Genomic DNA, 19,412 nt, shown 5'->3' with positions numbered 1-19,412 from the left:
AGAGAGGAGTCAAAAGGACAAACATTTCATTTTTGCTAGAGTTTGTAAACAACCACTAAAACATCATCCCACGCAGGTCTGTGGCACTTATAGGTACTTCCCAGTTATAATCACATGTACAATCTGGACTGGGAAGAGGGGAAGCTTGCTGGTGTGCTTTGTTGCTTTTGTTCCTGATTCAACCAACAAAGAGCTTTACAAAGTTTCACAGGGGAAAAAAAAAAACTTTCATTTTGCAGCATGTCGGGTCAAGGAGATAATGTTGTACTACATTAGTGCAAAAGACAAGATTGAGAGGTAATTTGTAAGATCTGTAGATATATCTACAGATATCTGTAGATCTTTACATAAAGAATGTCACAAAGTAATTTTTAAAGATTAAGATTTACAGTTGCATACCATTAACATGAAATTACGTCACTTCTCCTATCATGTGAGGATCAGATGTGACCCTAGAGATTGAGGAAATTTAAACCTTACCACAAAGATAGCTCTTAACCATTATGGAAATGTAACTATAATGTCATGAGTCAGTCTTTTTAGGACTGTCTTTGGCCAAAACCTCAGAGCTAACAGAGCTCTTCAGACATTAAACTAGACACAAGTTTCAAGCCTCCAACCGCAATAAATAAAAACTTCTCAGAGGGTGCAAAGATATGCTTGAAAACTCTTGCTTTATTGTCACTTGAGATTGTGGTTGCCAGGTGACTTAAACTACAGGCTGAGCCTCTACTACCAGTCGGACCACACATTCCTAAAGGATTTTCATCTCCACTTGGGGCAAAATGTAGTGTCCAACGAACTGAGGAGGGCCTGGAGTTACTTCACTGTGATCCAGAATAAATACAAAAGAGACTTAGCTGGTAGCAACTGTGTAAAATAACATTAATTGGTCTGGCACTAGAATCTATTAACTCTCCCAAAGTCATGTTGTCTTGGTTACAGTGTCTCACAAAAGACCCCCCAATAAATACTTCTTACATTCTTCGATAAATCTGGTCCACAAAACATGGAAAATATATACATATAAAGGAAATGCAGTGAGTACTACTGAACACAAAACATGAAGCTCTGCTGGTACTGCAGTTCTTTCTACCCAAAACAAAAACAAATGTAGTATTTCCTCGAAAAATGTGATTTGTCACTAAACTTACAATTCTCATTCATTAGAAGATTTCCCTGAGAGTTTTACGCTCAGGCTGGTTTTCATATAAACCAAGTAATTACAATGAGCTTTTAAAAATCAGCAATTTCGATCATATCATTGGCAAATAAAGAGGTCGACCTCTTGACACACAGAGAATCAAGTAAAGTTTGGATACCTGTCAGAGGAGAAGGCACGATTCATAGAAATATTTTGGTACTTCCATAAATCAGCCTCGTATGTAGGCCTCAGACTGAGTGTATTTTAAGGGCATTTAGTGCAGGCTTCACTGTGTAGCTGTGTAGTGTTCATGGTGCGGTAGTGTGTATGTTTAGGTGTGCAGGAGGCTACAGTTCTGTTTATCAGTTCCTCCTTTAATGGTTTCATTGGGCGCACTGTGGCGTGACACCTGGGTTTGTGGCTTTATAGAAGACGTTCAGCACTCGTGGAGCCTGTACGTCACATCTCAGACCAAATGTCCCTCTCTGAGATCGTCTGGTGTCATGGCTGCTCTCCTGATGCTCCCGCCGGGCCTCGGTCCACCGCCACGCGTGGAGGCAGAGTGGACTGTCCTAAAGTCTCGTGAGGTGGGAGGTCTCGAGGGCCGAATGCCAGCTGAGGAGACGGCTGAGGCTGAGGCCTTGGATCCTTCAGGCTGCCCTCCAGGCTCCATGACTGTGTTGATGACTGGGAGGAAAAATAGAAAATGTAGCTTTTACCTGATTATTTGGGTTTTCAATACAAATGTATTCCGAAGATTTATGATATTGATTTGTATTTATATAAAGGATCCAGTTCACTCACCCTCAAGTTGTCGTTGAACTCTCCTGAGTTCTTTCAAGATAGACGTGATTTCCTGAAATACAGGTAATAAAACAACCAACATTAACACGTTGGACATGACAGGCATTTAACTTGAAAACTGGCAAACTTAAGTCACCAACCTTGTTGGAGGTTTTCACAACAGGAACATCATTGTCAGAATTAACCTTGGCTTCGATATCTTGCCAGATATCCATCCTGTCCTGGAACAATACCCTAAGTGCATAATGCCAAATTCAGTGGTTAGAAAGTGTGATTCACACTGTTTAATCCACATTTTGTAGGACTGATTTAGGCTGTAACAGAGGCCTTGAATTGAGTTATCTTTTTTCGATTAAACAGTTTGAAACGAGAACAAACTGTTCCCACATCTCACAGTAGAAACTTTAAACACACAATTTTATCTGCATCTAATCTATGGAGAAGATTATGCCGCAGTCCCATATTGTCGGTCTGTTTGCTGACTCACTCAGCCTCACTAGTTTAATAGGATTACAGGCTCAGTGCAGTCTCGTCGGCAGACAGAATCAATAAAGTTTTTCATCAAACCGAGATTAGGCGTGGGAATAAAGGGTGTTTATGCAACTGTGTGATTTGTGTTTTCTTCAGATCTTACTTAATTTTGTCAGAGAGCTGCTCAGTGTTTTCTTTGATGGCCACGATGATCTGAGACACAGGATTCAGCATCAGATTGTCCACCATGACCTGGAGACAAAAAAACAACAGATTTGATCATGATCGCAGTAGAGGTAAAATAAAAGGAAAAAGGGTGAAGCAGTTTCAGACCTCGTCTCTGCTCCGAGTTTGCTGCCTGTAGGTCGGTTCATGGTCACTGGAGCTCTGGTCAGGCTCCCGTGCAGATGCAGAACCTGGTGGGACTCTCTGGTAGTTTAATCCAGCCTCCGGAATATGATGAACCAGCTGCAACACAGACTTTAGAAGTTAGTGTTACGGCATAAGACAGAGAGGTGGATGCAAAAGGACAAATAGAGAGAATAATCAGCTTTAGTCAGCTGGTCAAATGTAAATTGCATTAATGTTTGATGTACCTGTTCGTGAGTGGTCACTGTGGAGCCGGGTGCACTGCCGTCCACTCCGGGGTTTTGTAGCTCACCATCTCCTGCCACGTCGTGGATCTCTCTGGCCAAGATAGCGAGGTCTTTAGCCAGGTCCTGACTCAACCTAACAGGGAGGGAACACATGTTAGGAAGATGGCTGAAGTCCTTTGTTCAGGAAACTAGAAACAGTGTACAGGTAAGAATGTGTGCCATTGCTGTAGTTTACTGTAAATCAGGATTAGGCACTCGAATTACTAATTTAATACAGTATCGGATCTATAGTCATCAGCCTTGGCCTCATTTATACTTTGGAAATTATATTAAATTTATCTACACCAGAAAAAAATAAACTCAGTTTGTGATTTTCCTTACCGTGCAATCTCAGCACTGTGGTTGGACCAGTTGTGAAGGGTGTCTCCCTCATGCTTCTCGTCCTCAGAATCTCTGCTGCGGGCTTTAGGACGCAAGGCGACCACCGGCTGAGGCTGAGGCCGAGGCCTGTACTGATTACGTGGGCTATGGGAAGCTGAGGAAGGTTGGGAGCGTTTGTGTTTAGGAGTGCTCTGATTTGAGTCGTACTCCTCATCTGAGGTAGAGGTATAGTCAGAGCCTTTCTGTCGCCTCCTGGAGCCTTGGCGTCGTGAATTGGTTTGAGTTACGGAGGATGAGGATAGAGGAGTAGTCGGGAAAGCAGGAGAGAGAAAAAGAGATGCCATGAAAGAATACAGGCGAGAAAAACCCCACCAAAAAACTCTATTAGATCACCAAAATCCTCCCCAGAACAAGAGACAGAAAAGTTGCTGTGGAAGAACTCATTTCTATATCTAAACTTCATCAGAAAGATCGATCAGGTTTTATTTATCATGTTCAAAATCATTTACAAATTGAAATGAGTACTCTACTTCCACAGTGCAGGAGCTAACCAATACCATGTGGAAAAGACCCTGTTGTGTAGCATAAAGCATTTCGTACATGGTTAGTATGGTCATCTTCATCGTGGCCACAGACTCTTCATAAATTACCAGAACCTTCATGAGAACACTGTGCAGAAGAAGGAAAATCTGATTTTATCTAAAAAAAACGAACACAAAGCAGTGTCGTGGGCGCACGGACTGAGTCGGCGTCTCCAGGCACACGTGCCATTTTGGTTCGACTATGCGCAGCAGCTTAAAGTGTAAAAGGGCTGCCTGAGGATGAGGTGTGGTGATTAATAAAACACTCTTAGCCGATCACATCGATGGTCTCAAAACAGCTGAGCCGATCACAGTGACGCATGAAGCTTCAAGGAGCAATTGCGTTGCTGTCTGGATTGTGCAGAGTGGCATGATGTGACATCAGCACAAATCTGCAGCCAGATGTGTGGCTCGCTTTGTCGTTTGGTTCATCAGCAACAAAAACGTCACTTTTGAATGCATCTACACACGGTGCCTGTGCGTACATGGTCATAGCTATTGTGAATCGGTGCTTGTTCAGCAGCTGATTAGTACAATGATGGTGAAAATAAAACAATAACAAAATCAGCAGCACTATTTTTATAATTCTGCAGTGTTTCAGGTTGCAAGTGGTTACATCAGGTCTTATGTGACAGAGCAGCGTTTGCTTTCGGATGCATTTCAAGAATAAAAAAAAAATGAAGAGTTAAAAATAATGTTGGACAGGCGGCTGTGACGCACAGGATTAAATGAGCTCAGGTGATATGACGTGTCTCACGTAAACTGGCAGAAAACAGAGTTACAACAGACCTGTCCTATATGTGCGGAGGTAATTTTGTAGCAGCCCGGTGTCATTTGTGTGTCATTTAATAAAAAGGTGGACAGTGCGTAATGCCACTGTTCCCTGATGGTGCACAATCAGAGGCTGCGGATGCATCAACATACACGTGTCCTGCTACCTTCAGATGGCTGCAGGGATTAAATGAACTTCAGGAGAAGATTTTCATATCTACAGTGTAAAGCAGCTGTGGACACCCAAAGAACAAATCACCCAGTAGTTTTGATGCTGACTTAAACATATCTATCTATTGATTGGAGAATGATTAATTAAAAAAGGCGAATGAAAATAGTCACACAGATGGGCGAGGTGAATTTGAACGTCAGGGTTCTGCTTGTGCTGGTCGTTGCACGGCCCCTGAATGTTAGTGTGATTGATGTAAGTGAAAGTCCCCAAACTACATTTGATGAGAAAAATAAACTGCATTTATAGAACCCAGGTGTTATTTCCTGAAACATACAGTATTTAAACTAAGTGCTATAAATGTATCAAACCAATTCACCACTGTGGTTGATTGATAGACCTTGTAATCGGGGTGTAATGAGGGGTAAACCCAAACAAACTTAGTTTTTCTACCTCTTTGAAACCAATCAAGGCACATTTTTTTTTTAATAAAAATGTATTTTATCAGTCAAAATGTTTTACACTCATTGAAACAGAGTGTTAGGTATTATACTCACTTGCCGTGCTGCTGGCATATTTGGCACTGCTTGAACGTGCACGAGTGACTGGTGTCTTGCTGAGCGCTGCCTTCTGTGGCCTTTCTACAGGCTTCTGCCCCGGAACAGAGGCCTTTCGAACGGAGCTGCTGCCGGACTCTGTGCTGCGGTTAGAAAATCCGGCGCTCCTGCCCGTCCACTGCGGAGTGGAGGAGGCCTCAGTGTCGCTGGGCGTGTTGAACGAGCTCGTCCGCTTGCGAGGCATCGCCAGCATATCCAGCCTGGAGAGTTTCTTGGTTTCCTGGGGTTGCTTAGTTGGGGCACTGCTGGCCTCCTGGGCCAGCCTGTCTGTCTCCGTGCCCTCGTTGTCTGAAGCTTCTCCTAGACGAGCCCGGCGGAGCATGGACGCTCTGGTGGGTCTTGGAGCTGATAAGCTATTGGCACGACCCAAGGCCTGGGACACTCTGGAGGCCTTACCATCCTCTTTCTGAAGGGGCACTGTGTATTTTTTGGAGGTTCGGTGGTTGTTTGACTCCTGATCAGAGTAAGGCAAACTTTGAGGATCATCACTTAGGTCTGTGGAGCCACGTTTCCCAACACTACGTCTCAGTCCAACCGGCCTCCTGACAGGCTCAGTCTTACTGTCCGCTCCCTGAGAGCGCCACTTTTCTGATTTACCTGACAGGTGAACCGAGTGCTGACTAGCTATACTAGCTGAAGACCTTTCCCTATGAAGGCCACTAAAAGAGGGTTTTTTAGTCAGTGCGTTGGGCCTGGTCTTGCTACTATGTTGGCTGACAGTACTGGAGGTATCTACATCAGACTCCCCAGAAAGAGAGTCCACTATTGGAGACGGTTTTATTTCTGGTTGTGCTGCTTGGAGTTTGGCCTCTAGAACAGCCAGAACATCCTCCGTCTCTTTGAGGTAAGAATGAGTGTCCTGACTGCCGACTCCCTGAAATGATTCGGGGTCTATGTCTCTCTGAACATGCTGGCTAGAGATGTTGGGCAATCTGGCATTGCTAGGTCGCTCCTTGGTGAAGCTCTCTTGTCTGATTAATGAAGAGCTCTCTCTGGACTCTGGACTCTGTCTCCCCTGGCCCAGAACAGGAGCAGACGAACTGGGTTTGACTATTCCAGAGTCCTGGTTACTTTTCGGTTTGGTCAGGGTGGCTGTTGAGAAAGTTTTGGTTGTGGGTTTTCTTTCGGCTTTAGGAGAGCTGGATTTTGAGTCTCCGTGTTCAAGTTTGGACGCATCCTCCTCTGACCCGATGTAGAATGACGTAGACTTGAATGGCAGTCTGTGTTTGCCCTCATTTTTCTTCTCTTCTGAGTCTGACAGTGGTTTCCTATTTTGCTCTATGATGGAACCGTCATCCGATTTGCTGGCGTCACTCAGGCTGTCAGGCTCTACGTCGTCCTGCACTGATAACCTGTGAAGGCCATCCTGAGGCCGGGGTCCCACCGAGCTACTCTCCTCTGCGTCAAACGTTGAATGCAGGTCACGATGAACATAAATGCCGGGAGTTGGAATGTCACTCTTCTCCCCTAGCGGTACCTGTGGTAGGATGCGCCGAGCTCTTGATCCATCAGATTCGGTGCTGTCGTGGTTCCGGCTGGGCGTGGCCTTGACGGCGACTGTGCCTCGCGCTGAAGGGAAACAGTTTTAATGCATATTAAGCACACATGCCGAAACTGAATATCATTCATATTCATCAGGGCGTCTCATTATCATTTCAAATAGACTCATGTCTCGTCAGGTGGCTTACCCCCTCCCGACAGCTCCATCTGGGAAGGAATGTCAAAGAGGCCAGACGACGGGCCAGATTCTGTGTAGCTGTCTGCCAAGCTTGCCCAGCAAGACATCCACTTAGGAGCCCCCTGAAACACAGCACAGAAAACATACAACTTACTCAATGTCTTTAAAATAGATGATTAGTCTAGTTGTTATATTTTAAAAAAAAATCTGATTTCCTTAGCTGGAAACACCTTCAGTAGGACAAACACCACAAGATATCACATATCAATCCATTTCATGAGTGAGTATGTAGTACGACTGTATATTTTTCCATTATATTTGGTTAGAGAGAAAACCCAAATGATGAAGAACCCAGAACCTGTGAGGAAAGATTAGGTAAATCTAGAAATCAAGAGAAAGAAAAGAAAAGAAACCCAAAGAAGGCAAATCAAGACAGCAACCCATACTGATTTGTGTGTTTCACTGACCCAGCATATTAATTTATTGACTTTAGAATTGGCGATAATATTCTTGATTATTTCATCCAACCACTAATGCCACCCCGAACAGGAAAGTTTACCTTTACCAGACTATGTCCCTGTTCTGGGGCTGGCCTCACCTCCCCACAGCTATTCTGCCTATGCTGCTCCCTGCTCTGAACAATATCAGGTCTAAATGCTGATGAGGTTTCTGCTTCACTCTCGTTGGTTCGCTCTGGGCTCACAAAAACGCCAAACACCTGTCAGGAACAGAGCAGTGCAAGTGGATAAGTGTAAGAGGAGAAAGTGGGACAGAGAGTGTCTTTGACTCATTCTGAGTTCAACTTTCTCCCAAGAGACACTGGTTAATTGCAAAGCTGACTTATTTCGCCTTATGGTATCTAGAATTTGTATATAAATTTAATTACAAAAAAACTTGCCTGGTCAATCTTGCTGCGTGCTTCTTCTAACTCCCTATCTTGAATATCTGTTTCGATGGTGTAGGTTCCTGCGTCGCTCAGAGTGTCCTCCTCTTCGTTTTTGGGGCCGACATTGACGCTCTTGACTTCCACACTCCGAGACACCGGCGGCATCACAGGTGCCTTGAGGGGAACAGGCTGGTGGATTGGAGAGGACGTTTGTGGCTGGTAGGGAGCATTGGATGGAGGCGGACTTGTCGGGGATACGACCATAGTCTGTGTTTTAGCTGCTGTTGGGGAACTACATGTATTTTTTTCCAAGCTGGCAGAAGAAGACTGCTTCGCTTGTTTGAGGAATTCAGCAGTAAATTCCTTGGCGAGTTTGGATCTCCGGCCCACACTGTTGAAGGGCTTTATAGACACAGGTGAAGATGTAGAGCGAGAGGAAAAGCCAGTGCTGATCCGGTCCTCTGTCTTCTCCCTTCGTAGAGAGCCAGCTCTTTGGGGACCTGTAGAGGCAGAGCTCTTTAGAGGGACGGTATATCGTTGGGTCGGGGGAGTGGAGCAGGCAGGAGACGGGACTTGTCTCTCCCCAGTGGGGCTTGTGCTTTTCCTTGTCTTCTCTAGTTGGACCCTGAGGCCTGAGGGCTCAGGTGGGGAAGTGTTATTGGTGAAGGACTGGGAGCGCTTTTTTCTTGAGTTATCATCAAAGAATTCAATTACAAAGGCCTGGTGAGGCTCAGTCTTGCCAAGACTGGACAAGGACTGAGACTCTGGTGGAGAGTAAGACATTGGCTCCTCAGAGTCAGGAGATGCAAAGCGCTGTGGTGGGGAGGCTCTGAGGGGTTGTGGAGATGCCCGGCACTCATTTCCATTGGTTACAGGATGCCCCAAACTACCATGATTGCTGTCTTCACTGTGGTTTGCTGAGGATGAAAAGGCAAGTTAGCTTAAGAACTGGCACATTATTGAGATCAAAGCTTTTGTATAAGTGACTCACCCTTGGTGATCTTCAGATGTGATGGGTCACTGTGTGTGCTATACATTTCTTCAGTGCGTGACCTCCTCCTCATCATGCTTGCATTGCTTTGGACCAGCCAATCAGCAACTTTGTTTTGTGCCGACATCACCTCAGTGGGTGTGGTGACAGCCTCTGTTGAAGGCAGCTTGCGCTGCTGGCGGAAAGAAAACTTGGTCACGTGGTCCTTGATCTTCATTTTACCTGGCGTGCATTCATCAAACTCGATGGTGAAGGAGGCGTGGCTTTGGACCACGGGAGGAGTGGAGGTGGAGGAGACACGCTGAGTGGGATCTGGAGTGTCCTTTGTGGGAACCTCGTGAACCTGCGACTCAGGTTTCTTGGCAGGTCGTGGCTGGGATTCCTTTGTTGGGATTTCAAAGTAGCTGGGCTCACGGCGGTAAGAGAAGATGGACTTGGCCTGACTGTCGGACAGAGAACCGTTGACCTCATACCTGGATACATCTTTAGCAGGCTCTGTTAGCAATGAGGTGGTGAGAGGATAGCACAGATACACAGCAAACATTAGTGACAGCTTTACGTACCGTCACATACGTAGTAATGAAATGACTGTGTAGAAAGAATATCATTGTCTTTGACAAACATCAGAGGCACACACAGTTAAGGAAACAGATTGAGATGATTGGGATGTCAGTCGCACAATCCCTGAAACTGAGACCAACAAAGATTCCAGCTGTTAGACTGAGAAAACAAATCCGCCAGTTGGTCTTTGGGTGCCAGTTGGATGTGGCCAAATATCACTTTGGGAGCTCAGAGTCCAGTGGAGGGTAGCTGAGCGGGAATAATCTGTTTCAGCCCAGGCAGCATGAGGCAAACAATCACCCTTCCTCCCCCCCTCCAGCAGCTTTGAGGGTCATAATCCATCACGAGGCAGACAGGCAGTGCCCAATGGCTTGGCATGGTATGGCCTGGCTAACAGTTCACAAATGGCGGCCAGAGACCTGCCTTGGGCTCAACACCATCCATCTCTCAGTGACCCACAAAGGGCATCAGATAGCAGTGGCACAGAAAAACATGTCATTACAAATTAGGGTCTAATAACTTGATGTGGGGAGATGTAATACAATTACAGCACACAAATACATTTTGTTTTAAAGATTTAAACACACTTCTTACATTAGTAAAATATAAAGACACTGACCTGGAGACTCTGGTGATTTTCCACCTCTGTTCTGCATTTTGTTGGCTGGATCCTCATCCTCCCCCCACCAGGACGGTTGGCCGTAGAGAGGAGTGGGCTTGGATATCGGAGAATCTGTGGCAGCTAACAGAGACACGCAAACACAGACAAACACACACCATTAGGCACATGGAGGAAAAAAGAAAGAGTCAAACAAAGATGTGATTTTATAAAGCCTCTTTATTTATAACGTCAAAAAGTTTATTCTGGTCACACGATAACACGATGTTGTGTCTGTGTTTTGACTTGCAACAACAAAAACGTTTCACAACACTGGAGCTCAGAAAGACACAGTGTTACAATACCCTTAGCCTTTGGGCTTTTTTTACAATTCCAACAAATTCCCATGACAGTGAGAGAGTAGTGAGAGTCAAACTGTAACACGCAAGCCACCAAAACATAATCCTTCCCGTGTGAAACGAGACAAAGCTTAATCTTCAAAGAAGAAGAATATACAATACAGGATATAGAATAAGAACTGTATCTGAAGTGAGGCTTCGTGTAGACACTGACACTCATTGTTTGCACAATGACGTCTGTATACAGGTGCAACACATGGAATGAAGGTTATTCCCGTCATGCTGCTTCTGAACTGGGGTGTTTAGCCGCTGATGTGCCAGTCCACACATGATGTGCCAACCAGTCTATATGCCACTAATCAGATCATCTAGATGCCGCTTGTCAGCCTGATACATAGGCGACACCAGCTCTCTGGATTTTAATGCGGAGGCTTCACAATCCTAAGCATCGACAGCACTTCGCCACTGTTGCCTGGGACACGCACAATAAGACATCAACATGGTGACGGGAGAAACAGAGGGGCATGTTACTAATTCCTTTCCCCTTAGCCAATCCTCCCATTTTAGCTAGAGAAAACACGAGTGAGTGTCACAACTGAAGTGGACTGAGCACAGTCCTGAAAATGTGGCTTTGTGAAAAGTTTTCAGCCAAATTAAACTTTTTTCTTTTGGAGGACTTGTCTAGACTAGTTCATTTTTTGGATCATCTTAGTAAGGAAACTTGGACAGCAGTAGGGAGCGAGTAGTAAATAATGAAAGCGAGCTGTTAGAAATGAGCCTAAGCATTATGGCATTTTAAAATCATGTAGTATTGATGTGTACTGTATCAGAAAACATGTGAACTATCCATGTCATGCTCCTTTAGAAAATACTAAATCGCCATGGGCCCTGGCAGAGTAAAGTAGGCCTGTGAGTCACAGACTGTACAAGTGAAGTGTCCTGCCCTGCAGACAGCTGGAGAATTGGACACACTCCACATCCTGTACAGCTGCAGGGGAAAACAAGCAAGAGCACACAGGAAAAAAACTGATACACAGCTCTCACAGCACTCTGTAAGTGACAGAACTGTACACAATCTGAAAAACATACATGATATCAAGGCCTCAAACTAATTCAGCCAAAGCAAATACATTTGTCTGAGTCTGTAACAAAATGCAGCTTTATTCTTACACGTGACTGTACATGTAGCGAGATAGCATGCACTAGTTTAGTTATCTCATTGGTGGACTGGGTCACAGCACGGGGCGAGGCTGCTGTCACACTGTCGGCAGTAACTGCACGGCCTCTAGTAAACACAGCTTCAGTGAGCATGTTCAACAAAGAGTGCAGTCACAGGTTTACTGTGGTAAGCTTACAGCTACAGGAGATACAACTGCACTCCCATCCGTGTCAGGAGACGAGACTCACTAAATGTTGTCTAAAGTTCGGCGGTTCAATGACTTATTTGTAAGGCACTCTGAGCCTTGTACTGGAAAAGTGCTATTTTAAGCAGCAGTTGTAGTTTTTCCCTCTAAGCTCGCAGGGCCGATTATGGAGCAGAAAGCACGAAAATTGCTAAATCAACAACAGATGGAATAGGTTTTGTCAGTGTGAATGAGCTTCATTCACAAAGTGCTTCTCGTGAACTGACAATTCTTTCACTGTTTCGCTGCTACCTTTACTGGTGCAACAGGATTTACTCAGTGCAGCTCAAGGCAGAGAGAGCTGACAGCGACTGGAAATATAGCCAGTGACAAATCCTCCCCCGGCCTCATGGACCAAAATGCCAACTTGGCACCAAAAAAAAAAAAAAAAAAAAAAGACATCTCTCTAATTCTTTAATTCTTCTACGACACGTGTTGAACCATCATCAGCGTGTTTGGCAGCAGCCCACCTCTTGTCAGCAGTCAGGCGTGGCCGACAGAGATAAGACTGCTTGTCCTTAACTCTTCACCCCTCAGCTTGTCGAGCAAGCTCTTACTCATGTAGACTTGTTCTGCCAACTCCGGGATGTCAAGATCAATTTCTTTACAGACACCATACTGTAGGATCGTAGCCTCAGTCTCTCAGCTCACATGGCAGCCTAACCTCACACCAGGGAAGCTCTTAATAAAAGAAGCCACGACTGTTTTGTTATGGAGACAGAAAGACTTCCTCTTCCTCGTGTGTGTGAACACGGTATTCAAATCCACTTCAGTCAGAACAGTTCCTCCCAAGCAAGAACAATTGACCTGTTTCTGTTATCATAAATCCTGCCGCCTTCCTGCTAATATCTGCTATGATGAACTGTATGTGGGCTGGGAGTGGTTTACCTGTGAGAGAGTGGGCTCTTCGCTCAGCCCTGTCCTGCAGTTTGATATTGGAAACGGAGTCTTTGCTCTTCTCGGAGCTCTGGAGCTGTTTTTCCTTCGCCTTGGCCTCCAGGGCTTTTATACTAAGCTGCAACTGGCTTGTGTACTTCTCATGCTGTACAAAGAGACAGGAGGGAAGCAGGATGTGAGAAACCTTCTGCCAACAATCAGATGTTAACTGTCCTCAGACATATACAGTGTAAGGAAGAATATCCACCGGGGACTTCTGCTAGATGTTGATCCAATTTCAAGCTGTTGACAATGGACACTACTTCTACGACTTCTTTTACTTTTTCTTCCGGTAGAAATGGATGTTTACAGACCGAATCACACATCATACATTATAAGTCTACGGCTTTTTGTGACTTTAGATGACTACACCACATTGTTTGTATGGAACGAGCCTTCAAACTGTGACATTTGGGAGCGTTATTATTTGCTGTGGGTGTAGCGAACAGTTAGCTGGATTTTGGTTATTAAAAAGGTGAGGCTGGAGGCTGCACATGGAAGAATTGTAAACATGACCTAGGGCAGGGAAGACACAAAAACAATGCAATGAAAATATTCAAGATAAACAAAAATACTGGACGTTGGCAATAAAAAAAAAAAAAATCAACTGAAAAGTTGCATATTGTTTAAATCCAATCCATTATTCAATTAACCTGTGCAACTACTGGCATTATCAGTAAAATGATTTCTTGGTTATGGTGCTTTACTGTTCGTTCCTTGTGTTTTTTTTATGTTCTGTCTGATAAAGAAGGAAAGATTTTAAAGAAAGTTTGCGATCAAGGTGAGCTCTATTAATTTGCGATACACGTTTGTAATCATTTCTAATATTTCAGGTAACAATTGAAAAAAATAAAAAACATCAACAGATTAAATCGATAATGAAAACAGATTGTGCTTTGTCTTTATCAAGAAGTATCCAGGGAAAGGATTTTTCCTTGGGCACATGCTGTCAGTATTACTTACTTTAAGCGCTTCCTCTGGGACTTTGTGTTGACTCTTCTCAAGGATATATACATGTGTATGTGCAGGAGGAGTTAAGAACACAGTGATATCTTTATTTTTGTATATATAAAAGTCTGCAGCTAGCACTCTGCCTGGTTTTCACTTTGTCTCCTAAGACCACAAAGCACCTTCTTCTACTGCTTGCAAGAAGGAGGAGGGGGAGAGATAAGCGGCAGAGACCTGTTGCAATTCAAACAAGCTCATATCTTCAGCGACCCACTCCTTGAAACATGCTAAAAATCACACGCAACATACTGTTCCTGGACATTCTTAAATGTCTCTGTACTCTACACAGCTTTCCTCCCCGTTATCTTAAGTAAGTTTTAGCATTCAGTGTTTTCTCCTCTGTCGCTGGGGTCAAAGGGTGCAGAGTGATTTTCTGTACACAGTTGACTATAATCTAAAACCCCTGACTGAAAAACCAGAGGAGATTAACATGCCGATGGAGCGAAAGACCACAGAGGGAAAATAAAATGAATGAAATGTAAAAAATTGTCAGGCAGCGCGGGCAGACAAGGACAGAAAGTCTGCATTACATGAACCAGACAAAATAAAGCCAAATGTGACAAACATTTGAATGAGTAATACAGAAAAAAAAGGATATCATAGCCAAAGCGAATGACATCAGAGAGCTTGAGGGTGATGTACGTCTGGTCTGGGATTCTTAGGTCGTTCACAAATGTCTGCGGGACAGAGAGAAACAACATCAGAACACTTTCACTGGTCATTAATGAAGTAAACGCGTTGACACCCAGGTGACAGACTAATTCCTCGTGGCACGCACTCGGACACTGTAAGGTGCTTTGCAAACGGCTCTTTTCCCCCCACTGAAAGTTAATCCACCAGCACATTAAAACTCTGATGAGATTATGTTGTTATGCAATTGCTGTCTTGGCTTTTGTAGAATGCTTAATGGCCAGGTGGAGGTGAAAACATGCAACGCTGCTTAAGTTTGCTGATCAATTAGCCCCATCGTCTCCCTAACAACCGGTGAGAACGTGGCCATCAAATTGCTGAATGTAAAAGAAAGATAATGCTGGAAGTGTGCAGAGGAGAGAATGAAGTGGCAGATCTTATTCTATACGGACTAAATGTGGATAATTGAGCCGAGCCATGCTGGACTTCAGTTACCGTTCTGCTCTGATTAGTTTGGCTGCAGATACCACGGCCAAAAGAAACACTCTCTGAGAACAATGAACAGTTTTCTCCCACTGCTCAACCCTGGATTTCACTGGGATAATGGTGCAATGAAGTGGCAACAGAGCAGTGAAGAAAGGGGAGGGGGAGGCTACAGAGGGAGATAGAAAGAATGGGAAAAAAAAAAAAACAGGGGTCCAGGCCAGCAGGAAATCCAGTCTCCTGATTACCACTGTTCTACCAACCGTCCCCCTCTCTGGCACACAGAGAGAGGTATTTTGTGCTCTGGGAATTGTTCTGGACTTGAGACTGGAGCCTTCAGGGAGCCCAGGGGCTGGCTCTTTTATCACTCGGAGGGGGCTGAGGTAGGTAGCCTGACACTAGAGATGGACTCGCTCACCCCGTTCAAGCTGCCCAGGTCCTTCACCATGTGCTCGTCTGTGTTTTTGTCGTAGTTGATCACGGCGTGCTGTTTGTCCACACTGCGAGACTGCAACAGAAGGAAAGCAAGAGTCAACAGATCCGAAACTATTAGCTGACTGACAGAAAATTAACCTTGAACTACTTTGATGATTGATTGATTTTTTCTGTCACATGCAAAAAAAACACATGACAGATTTCTCTTTTGAGTTTTGGACTGTTGTTTGGACAAAAGAAAGACCTATGAATACTTCAGGAATGAGCAGAAAGGGAAATGTTTTAAGAGCTGCTGGATTTTTAAAGGTCTTAAATGTTCCACTAACAGCTGGTCCACATCTACTAAACTCTTCCTGCATAGCTCGAGCTCAAAGTTGTCCAAATTGTCGACTACGTGCCATTGACCAGAAAAAAAAAGAAGAAAATGTGCTCACAACAACGAAACATTCTTTCATCAATTATGTGCAAACTGTACAAGTGACTCAGACTGAACGCTCTTCTCTGCTCATTAGGCTCTCTGGGCCTCCTCATCACAAAAATCACAATGACTGACAGTGACTGCCAAACTCATTCGCAGAATTACCACTGTCCATTTACAGGAGCTGTCACACACTCTTCCACATCACCTACTAACTGGGATAAACAGCACTCAGACAGATGCTGGATGTACTCTCTGTGTGGGCCTATTCCAAATAACTTATTATACAGACTGTACTGCATGCAAGCAGCCAGTCAACCCGTTTACAGTCTTGATTCGGTTAACTACGCAGCAGCAAGAAATCCACATTCCTTATTCGATGACCTTTAGCTTCACTTGGCCCCCTTTAATCACAGAGAAGTGTTTGCTCTATCACTTGGAAACAATAACTACCCCAAATGCAGTCATTATTATTGAAGGAGGCATATCGTCAAAGTACTGGCTGTGGAGATAGAGACATTGATCAGACAACAGTTGTCTTGGAAAGTCCAAACATTCAAGTCGAGCCCTTCAGCTATGCTACTTGATCTCACTTCACTTGCACTCAATCTCTGCTTTTCATGCCAAACAGGATTCTCATGTTACAGACAAACTGCGGTTTGAATGGTGAGGGGGGGAGAAAAAAATGCTACAAAACAGAAAAATCAGATGATTAAAGAGTTAAAGAGACAATTTAGAGCAGAAACCGACTGTGCGCCAAGTCAGGAAGCAGTCATGAGCACTTAAGCAGAGCGATAGAAACGTCTGCATCATTTCAGGCTGAGGAGAAGCTGAGGTTTTTTTTTTTTTTCTTCCCCCACCTCGATCTGGCGACGCCTAAATGTGGACATGAGAAACTTTTCAATCTAACCGACCTCTGTGGTTGGCACAGCTTTTCTGAGCATAACGCAGCGACTTGGGAAAGTATAAACACAACTGCTTCTGAGGCAACATTCCTCTTTCACTGGTCTAAATACAGAGTGAGGAGAAAATGGGAGGGAGAGTATTACACACACACACAAAAACCCCAACAACAAACCCACAAAGAAATGTGTTGATGGCAAACGCTGCATGGAAAAACAAAACAGTGGAATGCGTTCTCTGTGTTTTAAGTCATTGTTTGAAAGGCTGTCAGGGGCGACACACACACACACACACACACACACACACACACACACACCCACACACACACACGATGAGCCTCCCGACCGGCGTTTCACATATATACGTGACTAGCTGTCGTGTCGGACTAAAGCCCGAAAGCGGGCAGACACACTCCTCCATCGGCCGTGTTCTCACCTGAAGCATCAGCTCGCAATCGTCCCGGCCGACAAATATCATCTCCCGTGGCAACCGGTGGCGTGTGCCAGAGCTGCTGACCAGGAACCATGACGTCACACTCATGTTGGGGCCGCGAGTCAGGATCTTCTTAGCATTCTGGGGGGAAAAGAAAAGCATCAAGTATTTTGGCATCTTCTGGACGTAAAACTTGCAAAGTGAATTTTCTCTGTTGCAAATCAGGGCGGCGTTACCTGCTTGGAAAACTAACCGAAGCTCTAAAATTCGTTCCCTCTGCAATCTGTAGTCTATCACTGTTGGTGTATGTTTTTATCTGCTTTTTATTGTTTTTATCTTGTCCTCTTTGCAGTTTTTATTCATCAACTATTCACTGACACGTCCACGTTTACCTCCCTTGTGTCGTTTATCTGTACGCTTTTGAGTTTGTGTGCGTGTAAAGCTGCTCCAGGAAAGTTGTTTTGAATTTAAATTTGAAGCACCAACAAAAACAAAATGACAGGGAGGATCATTTCAGTCAAAGAAACCTGAGAGCTGAATGAATGAATGAATGAATGAATGAATGAGGCATTCAGGTAGGTATGATCAAAATTCAATACCTGTGTGCCTGAACAATGTCAGGTGTCCTATATATAAATATAGAAATATAAAGCATGCTTCAGTGTGGAGATAAGTGAGTGGAGAAGTTGTCACCTTACCTAAGTTAGACCTGTTTTTCCAAACAGAACCGGTCGGGCTGTGCTACTGTTAAAATAATGTAATTAAAATAACCACATTTTATGTGTGTGTGTGTGTGTGTGTGTGTGTGTGTGTGTGTGTGTGTGTGTGTGTCGTGAGTCAGCCAGGTTAAAGTCAGCCAGGTTTTAATGAGTCAACACAGAACATTCAGTATGCAGATCAGCTCATTAAATTAATTAAAGCAGATATAAAAACTATTTTAATTTTAATGTTTAATCACACGAACCTGTTGCAGAGCGGCGCCTGTGAGTAACGTTAGCTACGTTCCTGTTGCAGAGCGGCGCCTGTGAGTAACGTTAGCTACGTTCACTTCCTGTAACCTTGGCTACGTAAACATGATCAGCACAAGAAATATCAGCAACCAAATGTGTTTTTAAAAATAATTACAGCATATTAAATGTCTCTAATGACAGCGTTAGTGTTGTCTAAAGGTTGTGTTTGTGTGTTTGAGTCGCTGACACCGAGCTAACGTCAGTGAGCCTCCGGTTTGGAAACAAACTGTTTCCAACGGTCGGCTCCCAAAACAACGTACGCACCTTAACCGTCCTGTCCGTCGTACTCCCGAGTGAAGCCAGTGTCCAACGACCCCGCACAAAGCACAAGAGGTGATAGTCGATGTGTACGACGAGACCTACTACAGGTGTGACACTGGCACAGGTAAATGTCGAGCACACCCTCTTCTTCCTCTCGGGAATGACACCCGGCCGAAACTCTCCTCCAACGCCTGCTCCTGTGCCGACACGGTGACGTCGCCTGACAAGTCCCATCAGAGCTTTATGAGCCTGGAGGTGGAGGGAGAGCAGAGGAGGTCTCACTCTGTCTCACAAACACTCACGGTGGCGGGGTACGCCTACAGTTATTAGCATTAGGGATTGTAACCATACACTCAACTCACGACTCGATACGATTTTTTTGTCACGATACGATTTTTTTTTTTTATCAAAATGAGCTACAGACAAATTATGTATATAAACTCTCAAACAGTTTGTTCTCTTATAAATAAGTGCAACTTACATGGTCATCTTAAACGACAAAATACATGACAAATATCTCCTTTCTTTAGAAACAATCTCACAAGTAAACTGGTGTTAACTGGTGTAATGTGCAATTTCCGCTCACGAGGTGGCATAATGTTACTTTGCTTCTCACTGTGGTGGCGGCTGATATGCTGCTGCATGTTGCTCGTGTTGCCACTATATGTTAGCAGTCTCTTGCAATATTTACATTTCCACGGTTGTATTTGTGTATATAGGAAATCCAAAATGCCGCCACACAGGTGATTTAAAACTGCTCGGTGCATCCTCTATTTCAAAGCTATTTTCTACTGTCTCCATGTCTTCCCTTGTTCTGTGCTCCGTACCTACGTCACTTGACGTCTGATGTTGAACAAATGAATCACCAACCAGTAAATTTTTTTAA

At 44.3% G+C, this 19,412-nt stretch overlaps 1 protein-coding gene across 2 annotated transcripts; it reads right to left on the bottom strand.

Annotated features, from left to right (window-relative positions):
* Positions 1 to 655: 655 nt before the first annotated feature.
* Positions 656 to 18,795, bottom strand: cep170ba (centrosomal protein 170Ba). Of its 2 annotated transcripts, none has more exons than XM_019275155.2 (19): positions 18,530 to 18,795; positions 17,259 to 17,396; positions 15,486 to 15,575; positions 14,553 to 14,631; positions 13,910 to 13,968; positions 12,899 to 13,052; positions 10,270 to 10,392; positions 9,090 to 9,584; positions 8,111 to 9,015; positions 7,772 to 7,930; positions 7,223 to 7,334; positions 5,475 to 7,103; positions 3,397 to 3,655; positions 3,016 to 3,148; positions 2,753 to 2,887; positions 2,583 to 2,671; positions 2,089 to 2,182; positions 1,949 to 2,000; positions 656 to 1,831 (listed from the first exon to the last, which is right to left on the bottom strand). In XM_019275155.2, exons 1-19 carry the CDS (start codon positions 18,758 to 18,760, stop codon positions 1,611 to 1,613), a joined length of 5,157 nt encoding a protein of 1,718 aa, XP_019130700.2. In that variant the 5' UTR covers positions 18,761 to 18,795; the 3' UTR covers positions 656 to 1,610. The 2 variants fall into 2 exon arrangements, with proteins under 2 accessions (XP_019130700.2, XP_019130702.2); XM_019275157.2 differs by having other exon boundaries at positions 7,811 to 7,930.
* Positions 18,796 to 19,412: the final 617 nt, after the last annotated feature.

This window comes from Larimichthys crocea, chromosome XXIV, assembly GCF_000972845.2.
Source record: "Larimichthys crocea isolate SSNF chromosome XXIV, L_crocea_2.0, whole genome shotgun sequence".
NCBI classification, from domain to species: domain Eukaryota; kingdom Metazoa; phylum Chordata; class Actinopteri; family Sciaenidae; genus Larimichthys; species Larimichthys crocea.
This window is presented reverse-complemented; position numbering and strand designations above follow the sequence as displayed.